Genomic DNA, 27,728 nt, shown 5'->3' with positions numbered 1-27,728 from the left:
CCTGGCCAGAGGAAAAACCCTTTCACCTGTAAAGGGTTAAGAAGCTAGGATAACCTCGCTGGCACCTGACCAAAATGACCAATGAGGAGACAAGATACTTTCAAAGCTGGGGGGGGAACAAAGGCTCTGTTTGTGTGATGTTTTTGCTGGGACCAGAGCAGGAATGCAGGTCAGAACTCCTGTAAAGGGCTAATAAGCAATCTAGTTAGATATGCGTTAGATTCTGTTTTGTTTAAATGGCTGATAAAATACGCTGTGCTGAATGGAATATATATTCCTGGTTTTTGTGTCTTTTTGTAACTTAAGGTTTTGCCTAGAGGGATTCTCTATGTTTTGAATCTGATTACCCTGTAAAGTATTTACCATCCTGATTTTACAGAGGTGATTCTTTTACTTTTTCTTCTATTAAAATTCTTCTTTTAAGAACCTGATTGCTTTTTCATTGTGCTAAAGATCCAAGGGTTTGGGTCTGTGTTCACCTATGCAAATTGGTGAGGATTTTTATCAAGCCTTCCCAAGAAAGGGGGTGTAGTACTTGGGGGGATATTTTGTGGGGGAGACGTTTCCAAGTGGGCACTTCCCCTGTTATTTTTGTTAGATGCTTGGTGGTGGCAGCATAAAGGTTCAAGGACAAAAGGTAAAAGTTTGTACCTGGGGGAAGTTTTAACCTACACTGGTAAAAATAAGCTTAGGGGGTCTTTCAGGCAGGTCCCCACATCTGTACCCTAGAGTTCAGAGTGGGGAAGGAACCTTGACAGTTGGTGTGCTTGACCTTCCATCCGGTATAAACAGTATGATCATAGTGTGAACTTTTTCTGCAATTCAGCCCTGGCTCACCATAGAAATGAGAGCGGAATGGGAGATGACAGCAGCCACAGACTCACCTCCTCTTCATGTTGAATGAAGGGTGATGGGTATGAATGATGAAACATTTTATTTCATTATGAGCCACGGCAGTTGGTGGGAGAGAACAGATGAAACTGAGAATGAGTTTGGTTTGGATCAAATTATACACTAAGCTGGAATGATGCTGTGCTTTAGCCAACATATCTGGGAGGGGTTCAAATTGTGAACCACGCCTTATGTATTTTGTGGTTACCACTTGTCTTCAGGAAAAGCCCTTCTCTCCAGGTAATAAATTGCTTGTTCGATATATCGAGCATGATGCATCTGCCACTGTCACACCGATGCAAACCAGCAGTAACTTCACTGAACTCAATGGAGTTTCACTGGTGTAAAGAAAAGCAGAATCAGGCCCATTTATTTCTCATTATAGAGTTATTTTCTGCATCCATCTCCACAGCCTCTGGGTGCCTTGGAGTAATTTAAACAATAACACAAACTCTGCTACCTATATTAGGCAGTAGCACTTTTGCCAGCCACCTTACTGCTCACCCTTTCCCAACACTTTAAAATACCTCAGTGTTACTCAGGCTCAAGAAAATGCTTGAGTCATAGATGGGCCTTCTACTGTGCTCTGAAGGTCGGCAAACTTGGACTGTAGCGGAGAAATGGAGATGATTCTACCACCCCTCCTGCAAGTGTGGGTCCTCTACTGCAAATGACCTGATCTTCAGTCTTCCAAAGACCAGACCTAGGGGCTGTCAGAAGTGCTTCAGCTGTCAGCATGAAGGTAGATAGGAAGAGAGAAGGTATCTAAAGCAACCAGGTCCCAGGTTATATTCCTTAAAAACAACCCCTTGAATTGCTCCCTAAAGCAGATAGGAAACCGGTACAGTGCATGAATGCAGAAATAATAGGTTTACAAGGGCCTGTTCTAAGATCCTTAGAATCCGGATACACTAATACAGTCTTTGGGTTCTAGCTCAGCCTAAGATAGGTGACCCTTTAAGAAGATGTGGGTGATTTTATGATGTCAGGGCCCTATCTTGAGGCATCCTTTTTTTAAAAAAAAATCCTGGCATGTCTATTTTGGGTTAAATGTACCCTAAGTCCTCCTTTGGGCCACTAGATAAGTGGCTTGGTTTTTGAAAGAGCTGGTCTCCCAGCAGCTAAGAAGGAAACTTGAGACAACTTCAGCTGGACTTTCAGAGGTGCAGAGTAGTCATAACTTCAGATGAAGTTAGTGAGGGGTATATTTGGGTCCCCAGATATGAAGGTTCTCAAAATTTAAAGACACTTTTGAATATTTGTCTTTAAGAGACTTGCCCAAGGTAATGGTGAGTCCGTCTGGTTCAGTGGCGCAGTACTAGGCAGTGAGTGTAGGCAATTTTTACTTGAGAACATTAGAAAGGGAGTTTAGGGAGGGGAATCAGCAGAGAAGGAAGGAAAGAAACATGGTAAGAGCTATTCCTTTTTAGTGACTCAGGTTTAAACTATTTAATTCAAGATATGACAGACACATAGCTGGAAATAGAACCCAGATCTCTTGATGCTCAAAACCATCCTCTCTCCTTAATGATCTTGATTTAAGTCATGTTTCTATATTTTATTTGTAGCCATCAAATATGTGGCATTGCAAAAATAAAGATCCTGATCTAATAATAATATTGCTCTCTCTGTCTTCAAAACTCATTACTTAATGCAGTTGGCCTAAGAGGCGGGTAAATATTAATATCCCTGCTATTATACGATCCATTATTGCTGTTGTAAGCTCAGCTACAGTTTACAATTTACCTAATATGAGGTGATTGGTGCAGTCCATTTCTAAGTGTCTGATCCAAAGCCCAGCTCAGTTCAAGGGAAAACTCCCAATGACTTCAGTGGACTTTGGATCAGGCCCAAGTCTGGTAAATTGGTACAGCTCCTTAAAGAGTAAAGGACCTACTCTGGCTTCTGCCACCAGGAGCATGACAGCTACCTCATCACGCTGACTTGATCTCTTTGTTTTGTTTGTCAATTGCATGTCAAATTTGCTGCAGCTCCTAAGTGTGTCTGACTGTTTCAAGGAACCAAAAAAAGTCAGCTAGGTGATATAGCCATGGATTCAGCAATTTCTGTTCTTTTCTTTCCCATCTTGTACTAATTGCTTGTGAGGTTACTGTCACGGCATGAGGCCTTCATAAGCTGCCTCCTGCCAAGAAGGTTTTGCTAAAAGCCAGTTGGTTCTGTGTTTTTTTGAGACCCTGCATTAATTGGGAGCTTGCCTCTTATAAGAAAGTAGACTATTTTGCTTTCTTCATCACCTCAGCAAGCTTTAGGGCCATGAAAGGTACTGCCGACTGAACTACATGAATCCCTGGTGCTTTCCTTCCTTCCTTAAATTTTTCTCAGGGAACTGCTGAAAATTATTCCCGATTTAACATAAGCAAAATGTCATGTGGATGTGAGACATTTATTTGACTGTCCTCTGCATGCAAGTGAGTCACTTTTGCATTGGTTCTGTTTTTCTTTATGTAAAGATGTATGTGGTTAATACAAATTTGGAAGAATGAGTTATAAAGTATTGTCCTGCAGTGAAACTTATTTTGTCACAGGCTTTCCAGGTTCCTCACATTTTCCCCTTGGCACTTGAGCAGAGCTGTACAAAAATCATTGTACAGATGATGGTTTTGCAATATGCTTGTACAAGAATTGGCTTGAGGCCTCTAAAGTCTGAAAAATTGGGGCTTCTAGCAGAGGGTGGCAAAGGCTGAGTTTCTTTGTGAGCCAAGTTTGGGTTTGATAGTCTCTTTTACAGTTGCCAGAATTAGAAGGCCCCTCAGGTCTGATGCAGCAATAAAGGTCCGGCCTCAGAAAAGCAAATTTGCTTCTGTGAACCAGTGCTTTATTATGGAATTATAGAAGGTGCCAGGCAAAATGCTAAAATGCTCATAATTTCACCCACGCCCATGTGAAATTCCATACTGGGTACCAGATTGGTATAGAGGCCATCTTAGAAATGCTTCCTTTCTAGATTGTTCTGGGGTGGGATGGGGTGGAAGAGAGACACATAATAGGTGAGATTTTCTAAAGCACTCAGTGTTGGCCTAATTCTGCTACCATTGAAGGAAGTGAGAGAAGAATTAGGCCAATGCTGAATGCTTCTGAAAATCTCACCCACTGTATTTATGTTAGATAAGCACACGTGTGCATAGACACTGTGTGATGCAGAAGAGACTAGAGGCAGATAGGAAGAAGGTAAGGATGATGGTGCAGCTGGGAGAGAAACTGAGGGCACTTGAATGAGGCGTGCGGAGGGCATTGTGCTGAAGAATGGGGAAAGCAGATGAGTTAGAATTCTGGGAGAGACAGCAAGTGTCTGAGATGACCTCTCAAGGTCCCTTCCAGTTCTGTGATTCTATGATCAAGATAGAAGCAGTTTGGTTGTGTCTGTACTCCCTGTGCTCTTTGTTTAGCCGTGCACTCAAACCCCATGCTTGACAAAGGGAGGAAGGTAGCAGCAAGATGGGCAGTATCTGGAGGGCCAGCCCGTAGAGCACGACTAGCCTCTCTCCCATGTGGGAGCACTTTGAGGATCAGTTTGCGGCCACTACTTGCCAGGAGGGAAATGGCAAGTGGGAAAGCGCCCTGGCTGGCCAAGAGAGGCCTGTGGCAGTGAGGAGGAAGGTGTCCATGCCAGCCCACAAGCCCAACATAGAGCATTCCAACAGGTACTAGCTCCTTGACCACTAGTTTTTCTATGACTTTTGGCATCCTACTCTTTAAGCAAAGATGATACAAATCTCTTACTGTTGGCTTTCCTGCCCTGCTTTAAGAGCATCTGTGCTGGGCCCCAGTGCAGTGCTCCTGCTGCCTGCCTCCTATGCAACTGTGTGTCCTTTGGCCTGTGGTGGTGCTTAGAATGGCTCCCAATGTCCGTGTTATCACACCATGCTATTTGGGAGATCCCAGGCTACCCCGTGAATTAGAACTGCACTACTGAATGGCAGGCAGTGGCAGGCAGCCATGTTCTTACTCTATTACTCTGGTACAGACACCAGGAATGTTAGGATGAAGCACTGGACTGGGACTTAGAAGACCTAGGTTCTGTTTCCAGTTCTGCCACTGGGCTGGCGGGTACCTTGGGCAAGTCACTTCACTTTCCCGTGCCTCAGTTTCCCCATCCATAACATAGGGATAATGACAGTGCTCTCCTTTGTAGAGTGCTTTGAGATCTGTGGATGAAATGTGCTATATAAGAGGTACGTATATTATCATAATTATTATGACAACTTGCATATAAGGACTTGCCACTCACACTAAATTTGAGGGAACAAGTTAAAAGTATCCACTTGTTACCTGCCTGCTGTGAAGCCTCTCTTTGCTGGTCCAGCAGAATCCTGCAAGAATCAACTCTAATCATCACCTCTGCCCTGAGAGTTTTGCACATTAGAGCAAGAATCCCAGTCACTTTTAGCCTGCCGTCTTTGTACCCATTTTGGTTGGCTTGGTAATCGTTCAGAGACATCATAGCAGTTACTGTGTTGTGTTTTGCCATCTCCTTCCAGGGGCTGGTACCGACGCCAACGTGTCCTTGATTATGTTTGGGGAGAACGGAGACAGCGGGACTCTTGCTCTGAAGGAGTCTAACAAGTCTAACAAGTTTGAAAGGAACCAGATGGATGTTTTCAATTTTCCTGACACACTGAGCCTGGGAGACCTGTGTAAGGTGCGCGTCTGGCACGACAACAAAGGTAACCAGACTGACGTGAGTGGCTTGGTGAAGGGTGGGGTGGGTAATGGTCTAGAGCTAGGAGAGGCAGCTGGGTCTAGTGGATTTGGCATGGACTCAGGAGTTCTAATCCCAGCTCCGACACTGACCCAATGCGTGATCTGCAACAAGTCACTTCACCTTTTTGGGCCACTGTTTCCCCTGCCATTCTTTGTCTGTTTAGTCAGGCTCTCTTCAGGGAAAGGACTCTCTCTTACTATAAGTTTGTACAGTGCCTAGCAAAATGGGGCCCCTCTCTCAGTGGCGGCTTAGGAGTGCTACTGTCATACCAATAATAACCTTTATAGCCGTCTTTATATTCTGCAACGTGCCAGACATCCGGCCTCTGCCATCCTCGCAACATGACTCGGTTAATGGAAAACTTTAGTAACATGACAGTACCACATTCCAGCAATTTAACTTCATCAGTCTGACACTGACAAGCAATAGAGTAATGTAGCTTGGTGTAATGCACTGAGCTTTAGAAGATAAAAACCATAAGGATCTATGTCTATATTTATTAAAATCACTATATTATATGTATTATATGTATAGAGTTTGCAGGGCTCTGCCTTTTACTGTTTGAAACCTTACATGAATTAGGGAGCACAGCACTCGGTGCAGCTATATCCATTAGGGAACGTATGCAGATGCCAAGTAGCGTGCTAGCAAACTGTCCAAGAAGGTATTACCATGGTTCATTGTGGCTTCATCTTGTATCTTGGCTAACAACTGAGTTTCTCATCTCAAAAAGAAGATCTTGCATTCACACTTGGTTTTCATTATAGCAATACATGTAAATGAATCAAATGCTGACTCCTCTTATTCTATCTCTCCTTACGGACAATATATAGGAATGGGGAAGGTTGTGACCCACATGGAATTAATGTAAAATCATCCTTTTGGATCAGAATCTCAAACTGAAGGGCTGTTTGCCGTTAGTCTCCAAATATAAACTTGTTCTGAAACGGCCGAGTAAAAACATAAGAAATACAAATTTTCACTCAACTTGGCCTCCATTTCTGCTTGCACACATCAATGCAAGCATAACTTTGGATCCACAATTATTTGCACCAACAACATAGGTCACTTAGGTGTGTGGTTTCTGTGTCTTCAAATTAGGGATTTAGACAAGTAACGGTCTAGACCAGTTCTCATTGAAGTCAGTAGAAACACTCCTATTGACTTCGTTGGACCAGAATGGATCAATACTGAAGATTTCAGACACAATAAATTGTAGACATACAATTTGCACACAGTTATTTGTGTATACAATTTGCACCTGCAAATGTAGAGGCTCAAAATCTGAGCAGTATAGCATGCCAGGTTTTTGTGGGCCTAATTCCGTGCTCACCCAAACTCTACTAAAGGCCAGCTCTCTATCTCTGATTGACTGAGCACTTAAACACTACAAAGGTGCTATAGAAATGCATGGTAGCATTTTGGCTCGGCAGACAGTGCAGGCTCCACCTGATTTTTCGGTGCCGTGTTTGAAAGCAGAGACTGATCAACATGGACATGCAAATCTGTTTTCAAAGAGGTTAGTAATTAAAAATATTACAAAGAGAATTTTTTCCTTAACAGAACTTTTATCTCCCCCGATGATAAATCATGCAATCAAAATTCTAACATATCCATTGGACGCAAAGCAGATCTGAGAAAATGTTTATGTATATATTCATACACTGCAATCTCAAATTCTTCTGTCTTCTTATTCCCCCAATGTATGTTTAAAACTGCATGTAATAGGATTTTTGCCAGATTTAGGAGCTGTAATTTTGGGCCCTATGTAAACTATCTACCCAGGTTTTGTTCAATATAAATTTATTTTTTTCCCCCCACTTCTAAGAATGAGAATTGTGCTTTAAATCAGAACACATGTCATCTTCATTGATCATTTTGAATTTTAATCCTATTCTCCAAAGCACTTGCAACCCCTCCCAGCTTGGTATCGTCTTCAAACTTTATATGTATACTCTTTATGCCATTATCTAAATAATTGATGAAGATGTTGACCAGAACCAGACCAAGAACTGAACCCTGTAGGATCCCACTGCATATGCCCTTCCAGCTTGACTTTGAACCATTGATATGGGTTCTCTGGGAACGGTTTTCCAGCCAGTTATGCACCCACCTTATAGTAGTTCCATCTAGGTTGTATTTCCCCAGTTTATTTAGGAGAAGGTCATGCGAGACAGTATCAAAAGCCTTACTAAAGTCAGGATAGACCACATGTACCGCTTTCCCCTATCCACAAGACTTGTTACCCTGCCAAAGAAAGTCAGTTGGTTTGACATGATTTGTTCTTGACAAATCCATGCTGACTTTTATTTATCACCTTCTTATAACATTTCCCAAAAACGTGACCAATATTGAAATATGTAAGGCCACTACTTGGGTGTCTTTACATACTATGCAATAACTCACGACTCTGCTTCTGATACTGTGTTCGGCTCAGCTGTACTTACTTCCATACTGGACTCAACTTTGATATGCCAGAGTCCTGAGCAGGGTGTGTGGCCTCAACTGGAAGAGGCGTGGCCTCAACCAGAAGAGGTGGGGCCTTTAAATACCCCAGCCCTTTAAATCAAGATTTAAAGGCCCTGGGGCTCCGGCAGCAGCTGGGAGTCCCGGGGCCTTTAAATCACCCGTGGAGCTACCAGCTACCTTTAAATCGCCGCCCTAGCCTGGCTGCCAGAGCCCTGGTGTAGCAGCCGCAGGGCTCAGGCAGTGCTTTAAAGGGCCCAGGGCTCCCCACAGCAGCCAGAGCCCCGGCCCCTTTAAATCTTTAAAGCTACCCCAGGGCTCCGGCAGCCGGGCTCGGGCGGCGATTTAAAGGGCCCGGGGCTCCGGCTGCTGTGGGGAGCCCCGGGGCCTTTAAATCACCCCCAGAGCTACCAGCTGCAGAGGCGGCTGGGAGCCCTGGGGCTCAAGGGCAATTTAAAGGGCCCAGGGCTCCCTGCAATGGCCTGAGCCCCGGCCCTTTAAGTTACCGGTGGAGCCCTGCCGCCGCTACCCAAGGGCTCCGGCAGCTGGGCTCAAGTGGTGATTTAAAGAGGGCACCGGTGGCGCTTTAAAGGGCCCGGGGCTCCAGCTGCTGCAGGGAGCCCCGGGCCCTTTAAATTGCCAGCCTGGAGAAGCTGATCCAGTCCGGCATGGTGTACCGTCTCTTGCCGGGACACCATATCGACTTACTTTCACGTCTGAGTGGAGCACCCATAAGGGGACACATCTCGAAGAACCACAATTACTCCACAGATTGAGCAAGCATTTCTTCCAAATCCCTTCCTGGTTTGGGAATTAGTCATCAATGTGGAAGTATCAGGTTTGAATGTTTTCCAGTGTCTGAGGTTCCTGCATTTAAGTAACTAAAAACTCTGAGTAGTGACATTATTTCCCTACAGAATCAGAGTGACTTTTTTCTTATCTCTCCTTCCATCCTTCTTATTAGGAGAAGTTCTGTACAGTGTGTCTAGAGTCATCAGTTTCCAACTCTTGACCATCTCTATCACCTTGATCCAAAGAGATTCAAAGAGCTTAATTACTGAGAAACCACATTTCTCTTTATTGTCATAGAAGTAACAGAGAGAAGAGAGTCACCATGTAATTCAGTCCATTCCTCTGCCAGAACAGGATTGTGCCCTACATAATATTTAGTAGCGTGTTATCTGATCTTGTTTTAAATATCCCAAGTGCTTCCACCACTTCTTTTGGGTGACTCTTCCACAGGACAATGAATCATATCCACCTTTCTTGAGATAGACACAACTCGAGAATACCTTCTTTCTGACCACAGCTGATGGCCCTTAAAGGAACTTATCAGGTATGGTCCTACTACTGTAGGCCTTACATTGCCTAGCACTTGCGCTCACTATATATCACAATTCTGGAGGCTCCATCACTGCAGTATGTAGGCACCAACCCAATTCCAGTCCTTTCAGACAATAATAAAAGAATACATTATGAAAAGAAAATGAGGGACTCTCTGTGCCCTTACTAAAGATCTGTTTAAGTTTCAAACTCCAAAAGTCTTTTCTGAAGCCCTTTAGTCAACTCTTGATGGTTATCCACGTATTCTGTGAATCCAGTGCCCAGTTTTGTTCCCTGCCTTTTTAAAATCAGCCTGCTTGAATGTATCTTGAGACTCATCACATGGAAGTGGGTGAACGCACTGAGCTCCTATTTCAGTAAGAGTTGTCGCTGTTCATCCGCTTTATTCACAGCTGGGGAAAAGGCCCCTTCCTTGTATTTGTCTATCACAGACATGTGCTGTGGGCTTTAGAGAACAAACAGAAGACAATCATCCTTCCCCAAAGAGCTCACAGTTTTAGACAGGATACAAAAAATTATTTAAGCAAATAACATTGGGGAAGGTAGGACAAGGGTCACATAATAATGCTACATGGTTACTCATGTCTATCTAACCTAGTTCATTACGGTAGTATCAGAACTCTCTCCCTCTCTCTGCCCCATAAGATTAAAATAACTCACTAGCCCATACAGGCAGTTGTAAAGTTATCAGTTCTTTAAAAGCATATCTTTACTATGAGCCTCATCTGTTATGCTGGCCTACAAATTACTCTTTACGCATGCTAAGTGCCCTTACATAACGTGTGCCTCAGTAAAACATGAAATATGCTTCAATCACAAGAATATCTTGAGCATCCTCAAAACACTGTTCCGTATTCACCCAGAGTAGTAAAGTGTTTTTGCACAGGAGGCTTTTAGAGGTTAGATTTTCTGTCTCGGTGCCTGCCTGGAGTTTATTGTTAGGTTTCACCTGAGTCAAATTCCGTGATACTCAAGTTGCGCAGGCAGTGGAGAATAAAAATACGTCTGTTCCTAAAAGCAGTGTAAAAGATAAGCTCACCATTTGTCAAAAGCTGTTAGAGGCACTTGGTTACCTCTCTGCTCAGTGAGAAAGCATGTGCTGTGAGATGCTGTATTAATTGAGATGGAATAAATGGGCCCAAAGAGCCAAAGGTGTTAACATAACCCAGTCACTGTCCTACATGCAACAGTTTTAAACAAGGTTTAGAGTTTGGGACATAGAAACCTCAGCCTCAGTGCCATTGTAACCCATGCCTGCTTGGGGTGGCGCTCTGTCCCCCTCTAGTGGCAGCTAGACCAACTAGAGATTGATGAGACTGCTATAGCCTTGGCTAAAAGAGATGTGTCTTTTACCTCATGCAGTACCAGCTCATGGATTAAGCTCCAGAGATCCCAGGTTTGATCCCACCCTATGACGCCCAGGGTCTATCAACTTTACAAGTGGGGGCTCATCAGGAATATCAACTGGGAAGTCTCTGAAGCTCAGGACGTACTTTCTCAGCTAGAGGAAGTACGTAACCCATGCCTGCTTGGTGTGGTGCTCTGTCCCACTCTGGTGGCACCTAGACCAGCTTGAGCAAGGGTGCGCAAACTACGGCCCGCGGGCTGGATCCAGCCCACCAGTTGTTTTAAGCCGGCCTGCGAACTCCTGCTGGGGAGCAGGGTCTGGAGCTTGCCCCGCCCAGAGGTCCAGCTGGGGCGCTGGGTTGGGGGCTGCACCACAGGGCTTGGCCCCACTCCGGCCAGGGCGCTGGGTCGGGAGCCGCTCCATGCTGCTCCTGGAAACCGCAGCATGACCCCGCTCCAGCTCCTACGCGCTCCAACGGGAGCTGCAGGGGCGGTGCCTGTGGATGGGACAGCATGCAGAGCCACGCCTCTACGTAGGAGCTGGAGTACGGACATGCCACTGCTTCCGGGAGTCGCTTGAGGTAAGCGCCGCTCGGAGCCTGCATCCCTGAGCCTCTCCCAATGCCCCAACACCCTGCCCCAGCTCTGATCCCCCTCCCGCTCTCCAGACTCCTCGATCCCAGCCGGGAGCACCCTCCTGCACCCCAAACCTCTCATCCCCAGCCCCACCCCAGAGCCCCCACTCCCAGCTGGAACCTGCACCCCTTCCTGCACCCCCACCCCAGCCCTGATCCCCCTCCTGCCCTCCGAACCCCTCGGTCCCAGCCCAGAGCACCCTCCTACACCCCAAACTCTTCATCCCTAGCTCCACCCCCGAGCCCACACCCCCAGCCAGAGCCCTCACCCACTCCCACGCTCCAACCCCAATTTTGTGAGCATTCATGGCCCGCCATACAATTTCTATTCCCCGATGTGGCCCTCAGGCCAAAAAGTTTGCCCACCCCTGAGCTAGAGATTGATGAATCTTCTACAGCCTTAGCTAAGAGACACACATCTTCTCATGCAGTCGAGGCTTATGTGTTAAGCTCCAGAGATCCCGGGTTTGATCCCGGCTGATGACAACCAGGGTCTGTTGGCATTACAAGTGCGGGCTTGTCTGGCATATCAACTGGGAAGTCTCTGAAGCACACTTTTAAAAATCCTGTTAGCCTTTTATTAATGATGCAGAAAAGAAGGGAAAACAGTTAAAGCATTTGAAATGTAAAGTATCGAATGAGGCGTAACAGCATCCCTTGTTCCCTTTCCCTGTAGAGAGTCTTTAGAAGGAAAATATCCTGTCTGACAGTCTCTTAGAGGCTACCAATGAGGGTAATAACTGTCCTTTGGGAAAATAAGTCAGTTGAGATGGGCAGGAGTTGTTGTTGCTATTAAAATCTGATTCTGTTTCCTAGAAGCCAGCAAGACAAACACACAAAGAAGGGAAGGGAAAAGAGCAGAGAAGATAGGCAATGCTGTTTCTGTCTCTGGTGTTGATTCTCGCTTGTAACCTCACTGCTGGAGAAACACAAGCACAGCATAGAGTTCTGTCAGCCACTCCGAGACCTGGCAAACTTGAACCAGCAGCCAGCTGTTTAGGGCCTTTAGGGCCAGCTGCATTTAGCTGCCTCTTTCTGGTCACCGGCTTACAGCAGCTGTGCTTCAAGCTATACAGACCTGGCCAGCTAAGCCAGACTCTTATTACACAGAAGGAAAAAGGTGAGGGATAGGAAAGAGAATAAATAAAGTGAAGAAAGAAAAGAACACATCGGGGGGGTGAAAACTCCCTATAGTTTCTTATTTGAGGACCCCAAAAAGGGAATGATGGGTGGAATAGACTATACCCTCATTATTTTGTCCACCAGTTAAGCCTAAACTCTGATGTACCAATTTTGGTTTATTGCTTGCCATTTCCAAACTTTTCTTGTTTACCAGGTGTGATCTTAACACAGTCCTTGAGTTATATCAGTAGGCCTTTTTGTTTGGACTCATTGAGTCTGTCTTGCTTTATCACCTTTTCCCGTCAACATTGGTTATTATAACTTATTGTGACTTTTTATGATCTTTCCACTTCATTTTTACAATTGAGCTCACAAATAGGGTAAGTCTGTTGGCCCATTTACCACAACAGAAAACAAATGAAGTGAAATATACAAGACTGTTCTATTCCTAGCTCTGTCACTAGCCTGTTGGATGATATTAGGCATATCTTTCACCTCCCTGTGCCTCAGTTTCCCCATCTGTAAACTGGGGATCGTAGAATCATAGAAATGCAGGGCTAGATGGGACCTTGAAGTCACCAGGTCCAGCCCCCTCATTGTGGCAGGACTAAGTAAACCTAGACCATTCTTGAGAGGTGTTTGTCGAACCTGTTTAAAAAAACCTCCAATGATGGGGATTCCACAGCCTCCCGTGGAAGCCTGTTCCACAGATTAACTACCCTGATAGTTAGAAAAATTTCCCTAATATCTAACAAAAATCACCCTGCTGCAGATTAAGCCCATTATTTCTTATCCTACCTTCCGTGGATATGGAGAACAATTATTCATCATCCCCTTTATAACAGCCCTGAACAGATTTGAAGACTGTTATCAGGTCCCCCCACCTCAGTCTTCTTTTCTCAAGACTAAACATGCCCAGTTTTTTTAGCCTTTCCTCGAAACCTTTTATCATTTTTGTTGCTCTCCTCTGAGCTCTCTACAGTTTGTCCACATCTTTCCTAATGTGTGACATCCAGAATTGGACACAGTACTCCAGTTGAGGCCTCATCGGTGCCAAATGAAGCGGGACAATTACCTCCCATGACACTTTAATTAATATACCGCAGAATGATATTAGCCTTTTTCACAGCTGCATCCACATTGTTGACTCATATTCAATTTGTGATCCACTATAACCACCAGATCCTTTTCAGCAGCACAACCACCTACCCAGTTAGTCCCTATTTTGTAGTTGTGCATTGATTTTTTCCTTCCTAAGTTAAGTACTTTGCACTTGTCTTTATTGAATTTCATCTTGATTTCAGACCAATTCTCCAGTTTGTGAAGGTCATTTTGAATTCTAATCCTGTGCTCCAAAGAGCTTGCAATCCCTCCTAGCTTGGTGTCATTTGCAAGTTTTATAAGCATACCCTCTACTCCATTTATCCAAGTTATTAGTGAAAATATTGAATAGTACCAGACTCAGGACAGACCCCTGCAGAACCCTGCTAGATACACCTCCCAGTTTGACAGCAAACTATTGATAACTCTTATTTGAATACAGTCTTTCAACCAGTTGTGCATCCACTTTGTAGTAATTCCATCTAGACATTTCCCTAATTTGCTTATGAGAATGCCATTTGGGACTGTCAAAACCATTACTAAAATCAAGATATAGCACATCTACTACTTCCCACCTATCTACTAGCCAGTAGCCCTGTCAATGAAGGAAATTAGGTTGGTTTGGCATGATTTGTTCTTGATACGGACTTCCTTTGGAAAGCATTTTGAGATACACTGATGAAAAATGCTAAATAAAGCATATAAAGAAAATATCTCGCTGACATACTGTCTGGAGTGGTTCACGCCTCAGGGCAGACTGTCAAAAGCAGGGTAGACACCCAGACTGGTGGTATGTTCTATTATTAGATTTCACCAGCCCCATAACAAATGTGAACTCCTAAGTATTGTAACAGTCTTACCATGTGGTCACAGAGAGATCCCCTTGCGCATTCCAATCTATCTTGCCACCTAGGCAAGCTGGACTTAGTGATGAATGGTCACTGACACCAAAAATCACAAAATATTCAGGTTATTGCCAGTTCCAACTGACCAGTCACTTACTCCACGTCAATTCGTATCTCAGCTCTCACACCAAAGACAACACTTGTAGCCAATCCTATAGTAAAAAATAACTAACTAAGAATTTATTACTGGGAAAAAGAAATGAGAGAGTTATTTACATATTTAAACAGGCAACGTATATACACAATTGAATTACAGTTTATGGTCCCAAAAGGTGACAGAGTTGTAGTAATCTGTCTGCACTGAATGTCTTTTAGGGCTAGCCCAGGTTGAGCCTGGGGCTCTCTGCTTCTGTTTCCTAGCTCCAGCTCTGTGAGAATCCAAACAGCAAAGAGATGTAGAATTTTCATGTGAGCGGTCTCTGTTCCCTTCTTCCAGAATTCCAGCTGACGGAACGAGCTTCCTTGCATGTAGCATCATATTATCCTGTGAGAGGGCCCTTTGCTCAGTCTTTGTATTGTGATGCTTCACAATGGCCCACTTAGGTTTGATGGTCTTTCTTGATGAGTGTGGGAACCCTCTTCCTGCTTGGGTTCACAAGTTCGCAGCAAGCATTTTTACAGTTATAAAGCAAAAAATTTATCTATCACCTTATAGCACAGGATACAGACATTACAAGTAAGATTAAAACATGCAGCAATTTACAAGCCTTTATGGAGACTAAACATTGAAGACATCTTTACAAGTCTCTTGAACAATACTACCACACAGGTGAGCTGGGCTGGTTTCCAGCTATGAGTTTGTTAGTGTTCAGCTGACTCCTATAGCCTTGGCAAGTGCTACCATCTACCAGCCTGTCTCTCCCCACCCCGATGACCTCACACATTTGTTTTGCATTTCCGATCAATATGGTTTATTTGTATTGTCCCATTTTACAGATGATGCCTGATGTGGTCAAATAGAGTGGTTGGTGGGCAGATAAGCAGGAGCAGTGTAGCAGGGCCATATGGATGGGAACGCATTATCAGATCTAGTGCTGGCAGTGGACAGTATCTAATGTTTTAGAGGAAGACTAAAAGAAAGCCATAGTGCACCCAGCAAATTGTGCAGTGCTGCAGTGAGGGAATGGGGGACACAATTCCTTCTTGACCCCCTAAAACAGTCATTTTACTACCTGAAGTGGATTTTTTGAAATCTGTCTCAAGTACTAGCAATTGCAGATATTATCATTCAGGGATGGCCAAACCGCGGCTTGCAAGCCACATGTGGCTCTTTTACAGTTAAAGTACAGTTTGCAGAGCCCCCCCCCACACACACACACACACATCTCTGCCTACCAGACTTGGGGTTTCTGCCCTGCAGCGGGAGGACTCGGGGGGAGGGGGGCTCTGAGATGACTGGTGCCTACTGAGAGTGGGGGGGCACAATTTAAAGGTTCAGCTCCCCCCCAAGAGCTTGAGTCACCCACTCCCGAGACACCTTCCCTCTTACATTCAGCGGCCCCTCCCTGCAACTCCTAGGTGTTAGTCCGTGGGGAGAGGCAGCAGTGGCTCTCCCTGCAGCTCCCACCTGTTTGCTGCTGCCTCTCCCCAGGGGCCACAGGGAGGGGCCCTGAGGAAGCATGTGACCAAGTGGGGCCAGCAAACCCTGACAGAAATCTGGGATCCTCACCCCACACCCAGGCGTCATCTCTGGTTCTGCCCAGCAGTAAGGGAGGTCTCAATAACTGGGAAGGGGAGCTTATAACTATTTCTGAGTAAGTCTGAACTGGATTTTTCTCATACAACTGTAAAGGATCGGTGTCTGCAGACCATAGACATGACTAGTTAGTCTATGGGGCTGGGGCCATCTTTTCACACTTGCCAACTCCAGCAATCCCACGAACAGAAAACAGATGGAAGAACTGAACTGCTCCTTGTGGCTAAGGATGCTTGGAGGAGATAATACATCTCCCTACATGACACTAAATTGCACAACTGTCAGAGTCAAGCCAGCAAAGGGATTCTGTTTTCCCCAAAGCTCTTCTCCTCCTCTAATTACATTTGAAATGTTTTGCTTGCTATTGAAAAAGTGGGACCATGCAGGAGGCCTACGTGTCATAGCCATGGGTTTTATTAGGACAGGTTTGCTGCTGGGGATTTCAGTGACAGCAGAACAGGCTCGGGATTAAGTACCTTTTGTTAAAAACATTGATCTGGGTAATCAGCACTTGTTACGGTGATCAGAAAAAAAAGCATGTTTGACAAAGGCACAGTAGTGACCAGGACTGTTCTTAAGACTAAGGTTGTACAAAAAAAGCAGTGACTGGTCAGTCACTTAGTACTTAATATCTTATAAAACTTCAGCAGAGACAACACACACATTGGTCTAAGTTCATCTCCAGCATAAGTGCAGCAAAGTCAATAAAGACCCTCTAAGCTTTCATACGGTGCACCTTGGCCTGGTCCCTTCTGTGCATCCCAAGCTCCTGTTGGCATCAGTTTTAGGTCTTCAAGGAACAGGTCTGTTACAAGCGTAAAGCAAACCACGCACATTTAGAGATGAAGTCAGCCCTGGCGTCTACAGCTCCAGAGATCCCCAGACAGTGGGATCAGGGTGGGAGAGGGAATCAGGTTGCAGGGTTGCTCGAGAGCAGAGGTTCTCAAACTTCTTTTGCTGGGCCCCCCCTTTGAAAATATTCCAGGCTGTGATGACCCCGCCCTCCCATTCTCGGTACCGGACATAGCTTTCGCAGCACCAGAGCAGATCCCCACAGAACTCACCATAACATGCCACCCTTAGTTCTGTTCTGCTGCTGAGAACTAACAGAGCTGAGCACCAGGCCAGCAGCCGCTGCTGTCTGGCCGCCCAGCTCTGAAGGCAAGGAAAAAGGACAAGCAAGGAAAAATCATGGATATTTGTTCACCTTCCAAAAATCCACCCGGACAGAGATCGGAGGACAAAAATGAAAGTCATGTCCAGGAAAACCCGGATGTATGTAGCCCTATTTTTTGTGATCTCATGACACCTTCCCCCCATAGCTTTATGACCCCCTTTTGAGTTGGGACCCCCAGTTTGAGAAACACTGCTTTAGAGGATCTCTGCAGGGCAGCTCACAGGGGCTTAGGACTGGTTAGGCCAAGGGAGGGGTGAAGCCGGTGGATCGGCAGAGTAGTGGATCCTCTGGCCTCTCTCTGCAATGGGGCTACGATAGGGAAGCACAGGGCTGAAATAGCTCCTGAGGAGCAGCTGCATGAGCTTGAGGTGCTCCCACTCTTTACCTTCCCATATCTCACTAGAACCCAGCCCAGGCTGGGCTGAGGATCTGGCCCACAACAGGCTACATTCTTTTGCGGTTTCAGAGTAGCAGCCGTGTTAGTCTGTATTCGCAAAAAGAACAGGAGGACTTGTGGCACCTTAGAGACTAACCAATTTATTAGAGCATAAGCTTTTGTGAGCCACAGCTCACTTCATCGGATGCATTTTCCACTGAATGCATCGGATGAAGTGAGCTGTAGCTCACGAAAGCTTATGCTCTAATAAATTGGTTAGTCTCTAAGGTGCCACAAGTCCTCCTGTTCTTTTGTGGTGTAACTCCATTGGCTTCAAAGGATCTGGGTCCATTTACAAAGACAGCTTTGAAACAGAATGCTTCAACTGAGGTTTCGTTCCCTGAAAGGCAGCTGTGCCAATGCAGCACCTTCTTACTCGGCAAGTCTGCTCCTGGGTGTACGCTGTCTGTGCAGCCCAGTGAAAACACGAGAATCATTGTCACGTATCAGGGTGCTGCTTCGTTCCCAACCCCAGACACAATGGGCCAGATTTTCAAAAGACAGAGTCTCCACCTCTTCACACTGGGTTTTGAAATTAAAAGTGTGGGGGATAATTAAAAGGTATCAATCCAGATTAAGTGTATACATCTATCTCTCTCTTCTGTAGAGAGAGATCTCTTATGTGTCTGTATGCTTTCATGGTGTGTGTGCACACACACAAATATGATGGTCCCCATTTAAAAAGTCCAATTTACGAACAGTTACATTGCCCTGTACTTAGAATAGGAAATAATTAGTATTGCAGAGAGGGAAGTCTTGACTCTCTAATGGCATCTATGATGTATCCACTGTGAACTCTCCTCTCAACACGGAGCTTCACAAGGATATCTGCACTAGCAGCAAAGTGGGGTACAGAAAAAGAGTGGAAGAACTTACAGTCTAGTTCACTTAGTCTGACTCTACCCCAACATGTGGGGAGCCTTCTTGGGGTCCAGAGGAGGGGGGACTGCTGCTGCCTTACAACTGGCTGCCCTGCCTCCTTACTCACGATATTTCTTTTAATATAGGCCCAGATTCTGATCCCCTTATTCCTTTTTAGAAACCAATGAATCTAGTCAAGAGGGAAGGTGCCACCCAGCCAGAGTAAGAGGATCAGAACGTGGTTCTTATAGGATAAGCTCCACAGGGGAGCGACCTTGTCTTCTCTGCCTCTATACAGCACTGGGCCCACTTATGGCCCTTTCTAAACAAAGGACATACCTTTTCAGTGCCCACAGGTTCCTTCTGGTGATGGGTATGTCACCTACCCAAGCATTATATATTTGTTCTTTTTCACCAAAAAGGAGTTGCACCCGGCTGGCACTTGGAATATATCGAAGTGAAAGACGCCACCCTGGATAAGACTTTCCGTTTCCAGTGTGATCGCTGGCTGGCTAAAGGCGAAGATGATGGTCAGCTCATCAGGGAACTGGCTTGTGCCAATAACGACATCCTGGAACTGAAGGAGCGCACATGTAAGTTGGAGACTTTCTCTGAGAGTCATCGGATGTCTGGAGCCATTGAAACCACTCAGCTGAGTGTCACCGGACTGGCACTTGGTGCTTCTCAGGCTTAGTTTACCTCAGCGTCTGTAGAAACACAGCCCCATGGTTTTATGGGAGAAGATTTATGAGGGCGAAGCGCACTGAGTCTCACTCTAGGCTGAAAGTGAAGGTGGCCCCATATGCATCTGTTGATGCTGGCAATATGCAGAGATGATACAAGGTTATGTCCTCCTTAGAAATAATGGGCTTGAATCTTTGAGGTGGAAAATAAATTCAGTTTCCAAAGGCTTACAGGTAACGTTGCCCCAGCTGCCTTGGGGCTGCAAGCTTGACTGCAGGGTTTAAAACCCCATAACCCTGATTCTGCTCTGAGTTATTCCTGATCTGACACCAGGGTAACTCCACTGATGTCAGTGAATTTACACACTGGTCTACAAAGCGGTGAGGGAGAAAGCATTATTGTTTAATAGCTCCAAGGAAAGTACCAGGCATGTCACAGGTCCCTGCCCTGAGGAGCTTGGACAATTTATATCATGTCACTCAAGGTATATCTGCATTTGGAGCTTGGGGTGCGATTCCCGGCTCAATGAGACATACCCGTGCTAGCTTTCATTGAGCTAACATGCTAATAACAGAGTGCAGCTGTGGTGATGTGAGCGGCTAGCTGCCTCGAGTACAGATGGATCTGAGACACTAGGCGCATCCTTGTGACAGCTAGCCTCTCCCACCACTTGTGCTGCTGTAGCTACACTCTATTTAATGCATTAGCTTGATGAGGAGACAAACCCATGCTAGCTCTGCAGATGGGCATTTCACCCCCAGCTCCAAGTGTAGACACACCCTAACAAATCCTCATCTTAATTCAACTCTCTCCATTCAATTGGACACCCTTGCATAATAGGCCATCCATCTATCTAAAGTACTTATAAGTTCAAGGCTCTTAGGCAAAGTAAGCAGTCATGGGATAAGAGGGGAGGTCCTCTCATGGATCGGTAACTGGTTAAGAGACAGGAAACAAAGGATAGGAATACATGGTCAGTTTCCAGAATGGAAAGGTCAATCGTGGAGTCTTCCAAGGATCTATACTGGAATCTCTGCTGGTCAACATATTCAGAGATGAAATGGAAAGGGCGGTAAACAGTGAGGTGGTGCAGATGATACAAAGTTACTCAAGACAGTTAAGTCCAAAGCTGACTGCAAAGATTTACCGAGGGATGTCACAAAACGGGTGACGGGGCAACAAAATGGCAGATGAAATTCAATGTTGATAAATGCAATGTAATCCACATTGGAGAACATGATGCCAACTATACCTATAAAACGATAGGGTCTAAATTAGCTGTTACCACTCAAGAGAGAGATCTTGGAATCGCTGTGGATAGTTCTCTGAAAACATCCACTCAATGTGCAGCAGCAGTGAAAAAAAGGGAACAGAATGTTGGGAACCATTAGGAAAGGGATAGATAATAAGACAGAAAATATCATAATGCCACTATATAACTCCATGGTACACCCACACCTTGAATACTGCGTGCATTTCTGGTTGCCCCAGCTCAAAAAAAGATATGGGAATTGGAAAAAACTGCAGAGAAGGGCAACAAAAATGATCAGGGGTATGAAACAGCTTCCGTATGAGGAGAAATTAAAAAGACAGAGTGTTCATCTTAGAAAAGAGATGACTAAGGGGGAATGTGAAAAGGGTCTCTAAAATCATTAATGGTGTGGAGAAAGTGAATAAGGAAGTGTTATTTACCCCTTCACATAACACAAGAACAAGGGGTCACCCAATGAAATTCATAGGCAGCAGGTTTAAAACAAATATAAGGAAGTTCTTCACACAATGCAGTCAACCTGTGGAACTCATTGCCAGGGGATGTTTGGAAGGCCAAAAATATAACAGGGGTCAAAAATTAATCAGATAAGTTCTTGGAGAATAGGTTCATCAATGGCTATTAACCAAGATGGTCAAGGATGCAACCCCATGATCTGGGTGTCCTAAACCTCTGACTGCCAGAAACTGGGGCTGGACAACAGAGGATCGATCACTTGATAATTGCCCCGTTCTGCTCATTCCCTGTGAAGCACCTGGCATTGGCCAGTGTCGCAAGGCAGGATACTGGACTAGAAGATGGACCATTGGTCTGACCCAGTATGGCCGTTCTTATGGTTTTAAACCAGAATGGAATACAATATAAGTTACAATATAAAAATAAAAGGAGTACTTGTGGCACCTTAGAGACTAACCAATTTATTTGAGCATGAGCTTTCGTGAGCTTCAGCTCACTTCATCGGATGCATACCGTGGAAACTGCAGAAGGCATTATATACACACAGAGACCATGAAACAATACCTCCTCTGAGCTACAGCTCACTTCATCGGATGCATACCGTGGAAACTGCAGAAGACATTATATACACACAGAGACCATGAAACAATACCTCCTCCCACCCCACTGTCCTGCTGGTAATAGCTTATCTAAAGTGATCATCAAGTTGGGCCATTTCCAACACAAATCCAGGTTTTCTCACCCTCCGCCCCCCCACACACAAACTCACTCTCCTGCTGGTAATAGCCCATCCAAAGTGACCACTCTCTTCACAATGTGTATGATAATCAAGGTGGGCCATGTCCTGCACAAATCCAGGTTCTCTCACCCTCTCACCTCCCTCCAAAAACCACACACACAAACTCACTCTCCTGCTGGTAATAGCTTATCCAAAGTGACCACCACCATCCTGGCCACTATGGATGTAGAAGCCCTGTACACCAACATTCCACACAAAGATGGACTACAAGCCGTCAAGAACACTATCCCCGATAATGTCACGGCTAACCTGGTGGCTGAACTTTGTGACTTTGTCCTTACCCATAACTATTTTACATTTGGGGACAATGTATACCTTCAGATCAGCGGCACTGCTATGGGTACCCGCATGGCCCCACAGTATGCCAACATTTTTATGGCTGATTTAGAACAACGCTTCCTCAGCTCTCGTCCCCTAAAACCCCTACTCTACTTGCGCTATATTGATGACATCTTCATCATCTGGACCCATGGAAAAGAAGCCCTTGAGGAATTCCACCATGATTTCAACAATTTCCATCCCACCATCAACCTTAGCCTGGTCCAGTCCACACAAGAGATCCACTTCCTGGACACTACAGTGCTAATAAACAATGGTCACATAAACACCACCCTATACCGGAAACCTACTGACTGCTATTCCTACCTACATGCCTCCAGCTTTCATCCAGACCACACCACACGATCCATCGTCTACAGCCAAGCTCTGCGATACAACCGCATTTGCTCCAACCCCCCAGACAGAGACAAACACCTACAAGATCTCTGTCAAGCTTTCTTACAACTACAATACCCACCTGCGGAAGTGAAGAAACAGATTGATAGAGCCAGAAGAGTTCCCAGAAGTCACCTACTACAGGACAGGCCTAACAAAGAAAATAACAGAACGCCACTAGCCGTCACCTTCAGCCCCCAACTAAAACTCCTCCAACGCATTATTAAGGATCTACAACCTATCCTGAAGGATGACCCAACACTCTCACAAATCTTGGGAGACGGGCCAGTCCTTGCCTATAGACAGCCCCGCAACCTGAAGCAAATACTCACCAACAACCACATACCACACAACAGAACCACTAACCCAGGAACCTATCCTTGCAACAAAGCCTGTTGCCAACTGTGCCCACATATCTATTCAGGGGACACCATCACAGGGCCTAATAACATCAGCCACACTATCAGAGGCTCGTTCACCTGCACATCCACCAATGTGATACATGCCATCATGTACCAGCAATGCCCCTCTGCCATGTACATTGGTCAAACTGGACAGTCTCTACGTAAAAGAATAAATGGACACAAATCAGATGTCAAGAATTATAACATTCATAAACCAGTCGGAGAACACTTCAATCTCTCTGGTCACGCAATTACAGACATGAAGGTCGCTATCTTACAACAAAAAAACTTCAAATCCAGACTCCAGCGAGAAACTGCTGAATTGGAATTCATTTGCAAATTGGATACTATTAATTTAGGCTTAAATAGAGACTGGGAGTGGCTAAGTCATTATGCAAGGTAGCCTATTTCCCCCTGTTTTTTCCTACCACCCCCCCCCCAGACGTTCTGGTTAAACTTGGATTTAAACTTAGAGAGTGGTCAGTTTGGATGAGCTATTGCCAGCAGGAGAGTGAGTTTGTGTGTGTGTGTGTGTGTTTCCGGGGGAGGGGGGAGTGAGAAAGCCTGGATTTGTGCTGGAAATGGCCCACCTTGATTATCATGCACATTGTAGGGAGAGTGGTCACTTTGGATAAGCTATTACCAGCAGGAGAGTGAGATTGTGTGAGTGGTTTTTGGAGGGGGGTGAGGGAGTGAGAGAACCTGGATTTGTGCAGGAAATGGCCCACCTTGATTATGACACACATTGTGAAGAGAGTGGTCACTTTGAATGGGCTATTACCAGCAGGAGAGTGAGTTTGTGTGTGTGTGCGGGGGGGGGGGGGGGGCAGAGGGTGAGAAAACCTGGATTTGTGCTGGAAATGGCCCAACTTGATGATCACTTTAGATAAGCTATTACCAGCAGGACAGTGGGGTGGGAGGAGGTATTGTTTCATGGTCTCTGTGTGTGTATAATGTCTTCTGCAGTTTCCACGGTATGCATCCGATGAAGTGAGCTGTAGCTCACGAAAGCTCATGCTCAAATAAATTGGTTAGTCTCTAAGGTGCCACAAGTACTCCTTTTCTTTTTGCGAAGACAGACTAACACGGCTGTTACTCTGAGACTTGTCAATATAAAAATACACCCTTCTCAATCCATCCCCTCCTCAGCAGACTAAACAAAGTACAGGGGGTGGAGGGAAGATGAGCTTTGAAGCATGCTCAGGAAGTTAACAAATCCAAGCTCTGGCAGACCAGTGAGGGAGCAAGTTCCAAAATTATGGAACCCTCCTAGAGAATGCCTTGTCAGCAGCTCCTTCTTGTTTGTACTGAAGGCGCCTCTGTGGATCTCATCCATGGTGGCTTATGACAGATCGAGAGGTGATCTCTTAAGGTACCAGGTCCAAAACCAGTTAGGGCTTTATAGTTTAAAACCAACACCTTGAATTCTACCTGGAAGCTTACTGAAAGCCAGTGCAGATTACAGAACACTGATCTAAAGTGCTCCCGATGTGTAACTCCCCTTAATAAGCAGGCTATGGCATTATGCACTAGCTGCTGCTTCCTGGTCCCAAGGTATAACCCCATGTGGAGCACCTTACAGCAGTTTAATTATGAGGTGGTCAAGGAATGGATAATTGTGAGAGGATTCCCACGGGAGAGAGAAGGTTGTACGTCATTTTGCCAGGCAGAGATGGAAGAGAGCACTCTTGGCTACAGCCACTGCCTGGGCATGTAGGAGCTGCCCACGGCCTAATATCCCGCCCCCGTATACACACATATGAAGTGCACACCTGTTTCACAAATGGTGGTTGCACTCCCCCAGTGAGGGGTGTTCATATAAATTCTGCCAGCTCCTCAGCGGCTTCCACGACCCACCAACATGGTCTCAGTCTTGATGGAATTGCATCCAGTTAGCTCTCATCCAAGCTGCACTTTCATCTAGGCACAAGATTATTCATCCCCCTGCTCCGGCCAGGTGAGACATGTCATCAGCATACTGACTGTACTGCAGCCTCTGTCTCCTCACTAACCTTCCTAGTGGCCTCATAGCCAGGTTGCGCCAGAGAGGGAATAATATCAACCGCTGCAGCACACCTGCCATCAGGGCAGAGGGACAGCTGCTCACAACTGCCCTTTGAGTTCTCTGAAAGAGGAGAGCCACTCAAGAGTAGTCCCAGGCACTGCTGCTCATTGATCCGCCGAAGCCTATTCTGTTTTCTGTTTATTCCTTCCCTGGGGTGAAATGTTGGCCCACAGGAGTCAATGGCAAAGTTTCCATTATCTGAAGGCCATAGTGACAGTCCAATAGACAAGTCTCTGTCTGGCCATTGTCATTGATTGCATCTGCTCTGGCTATTTAATTCTGTGCTTTAATTTTGCCTTGGAAGCCTATGAAATTGTCACAGTGACAAGTGACACAGAGGATGCAGAAACCAAGGAAAACATCTGGATCATCTTAGAAGGAAAGAAGGGACGCTCAAAAGAATTCCTTCTGGAAAACGCCTCCAAAAAAAGGAAATTCACAAGGTAGGTGAGATAGGCCTTGATGGGTGAACGGGAAGGGAATGTCACCAGCTGTGTCTCTCTTACAAAGGCCCCTCCTCCTTCCCTCTGGAGGATTCATGGAGAGGCATTAGGAGTGTCAGACCATTTCTTACTTTCCTTTCCGAAAGATACAATGGGCAGTAAAGTGGAAGAAAGTAGTAACATTTGTCTCAGGAGTCCAAGTTTAAGAATGAGCAGAAATGTCCATCTGGGGATTGGACTCGTACATGTATGTATGCACATGTCCTTCAAAACTTAAACAAGGGTCCTGATACTTCAGGGGTTTGCCAGATGAGCCTAAAGGGAACCCCAACAGGCTCAGCTGGGAGGAGCTGTGGAAGAACTCATCTGAGAGAGAGGTGTTTTTAACATCTCTGACAGAAGGTTGCTGTGGTGGAAGAGAGTAAAAATAATTCCAGGCTAAATGTTGTCAGTGCTGTTTAGATCTGACCTGACATTCCAAATCTTTGGTTTAGGAACAGAGGTGAAAGTAAGCCGGTTCGCTCCGGCAGCTGCTACCACAGCGGAGCCCCAGGCCCTTTAAAGCTCTGCCAGAGCCCAAAGCCCCAGGGTAGCGGTGGCAGCCGGGAGCCCCCAGGGCTCCTCAGTGATTTAAAGGGCCCGGGGCTCCAGCCGCTGCTACCACCCTGGCCCTTTAAATACCCGCCGGAGCCCCACCGCCTCTACCCCAGGGCTTTGGCAGCAGGGCTCCAGCGGGGATTTAAAGGGCTGGGGCAGTAGGGGTGGTTGGAGCTCTGGGACTCTTTAAATCCCCGCCAGAGACCCCACCCCCACCCCTACCCCAGGGCTCGGGCAGCAGGGCTCAGGTGGGGATTTAAAGGGCCCCGGAGCTCCAGCCCCCGCTACCCTCCCGGGTCCCTTTAAATCCCTGCTTAAGCCCTGCTGCCGAAGCCCTGGGACGGGGGGGGTGGGGGGGATGGCCCCTCTGGAAATTTAAAGGGCTGGGGCGGTAGCGGCGGCTGGAGCCCCAATCCCTTTAAATCCCCACCTGAGCCCTGCTGCCCGAGCCCTGAGGTAGGGATGGGGTGGGGGCTCTGGCGGGGATTTAAAGAGCCCCAGAGCTCCAGCCACCCCTACTGCCCCGGCCCTTTAAATCCCTGCCGGAGCCCTACTGCCAAAGCCCTGGGGTAGCGGCGGTGGGCTCCGGCGGGCATTTAAAGGGCCGGGATGGTAGTGGCGGCTGGAGCCCTGGGGCCCTTTAAATCCCCGATGGAGCCCGGCCACCGCTACCCTAGGGCTCGGGCAGCAGGGCTCAGGCAGGGATTTAAAGGGCTCAGGGCTCCAGTAGCTGCTACCACAGCGGAGCCCCAGGCCCTTTAAAGCTCTGCCAGAGCCCAGAGCCCCGGGGTAGCGGTGGCAGACGGGAGCCCCCAGGGCTCCTCAGTGATTTAAAGGGCCCGGGGCTCCGCTCCGGTAGTGGCAGCTGGAGCCCTGGGCCCTTTAAATCACCCCCAAGCCCCGGGGCTCCCAGCCGCCTCTGCAGCTGGTAGCTCGGGGGTGATTTAAAGGGCCCTGGGCTCCCAGCCGCCACTGATTTAATTGGGGATCGGTCCTGCTTTGAGCAGGGGTTGGACTAGATGACCTCCTAAGGTCCCTTCCAACCCTGATTCTATGATACTGCAGCTGGAGCCCTGGCCCTTTAAATCAAGATTTAAAGGGCCCGGGGATTTAAGGCCCTGCCTCTTCCGGTTGAGGCCACACCCCCTGCTCAGGACTCCGGCGTACCAGTAAGTCCTCTAACTTACTTTTACCCCTGTTTAGGAATGAGAGATCTCTGCTTTAGGTCCTGGATGCGAGAAAAGCAGAGAGAGAAATGATGAAAGAAAGCTTTATACCGCAGATATGAATGGGCACTATTATGTGTAGTGTATAGACTGGCTGGGGGCACCTTCATGTAGAGGAAATGAATGAGAGTCCCTCTTCCACATTTGAAATCTACACCTGAACACACTCAGAACTGGTCAAACCCCTCTAGTTTTTAGTGTGCATGAGATAGGTTTTGTGTTGTTTTTCTTTATGGATACTGTACACAGTATGCTGCCCGTAGACCACAAAGAATATGAGAGTAGCCAGTTTGTTGTGGAAGGAGGGAGTGTTTCTCTGTCAGGAACTCAAGAGAGTTCCTTCCAAGGCAGGCAAACTTTTAAGTA

At 46.3% G+C, this 27,728-nt stretch overlaps 1 protein-coding gene across 5 annotated transcripts in view; it reads left to right on the top strand.

The window, feature by feature from the left end:
- Positions 1–27,728, top strand: part of LOXHD1 (lipoxygenase homology PLAT domains 1) — a 315,277-nt gene that overhangs the window by 279,664 nt on the left and 7,885 nt on the right. For all 5 annotated transcript variants that reach the window (XM_075128349.1, XM_075128350.1, XM_048851015.2 and 2 more), the window contains 3 exons: positions 5,391–5,576; positions 19,127–19,297; positions 25,401–25,539. In XM_075128349.1, coding sequence (XP_074984450.1) covers positions 5,391–5,576; positions 19,127–19,297; positions 25,401–25,539 — 496 coding nt within the window. The remainder of the gene's footprint in view (positions 1–5,390; positions 5,577–19,126; positions 19,298–25,400; positions 25,540–27,728) is intronic.

This window comes from Caretta caretta, chromosome 5 (genome assembly GCF_965140235.1).
Source record: "Caretta caretta isolate rCarCar2 chromosome 5, rCarCar1.hap1, whole genome shotgun sequence".
Classification (NCBI taxonomy): Eukaryota; Metazoa; Chordata; order Testudines; family Cheloniidae; genus Caretta; species Caretta caretta.
This window is presented reverse-complemented; position numbering and strand designations above follow the sequence as displayed.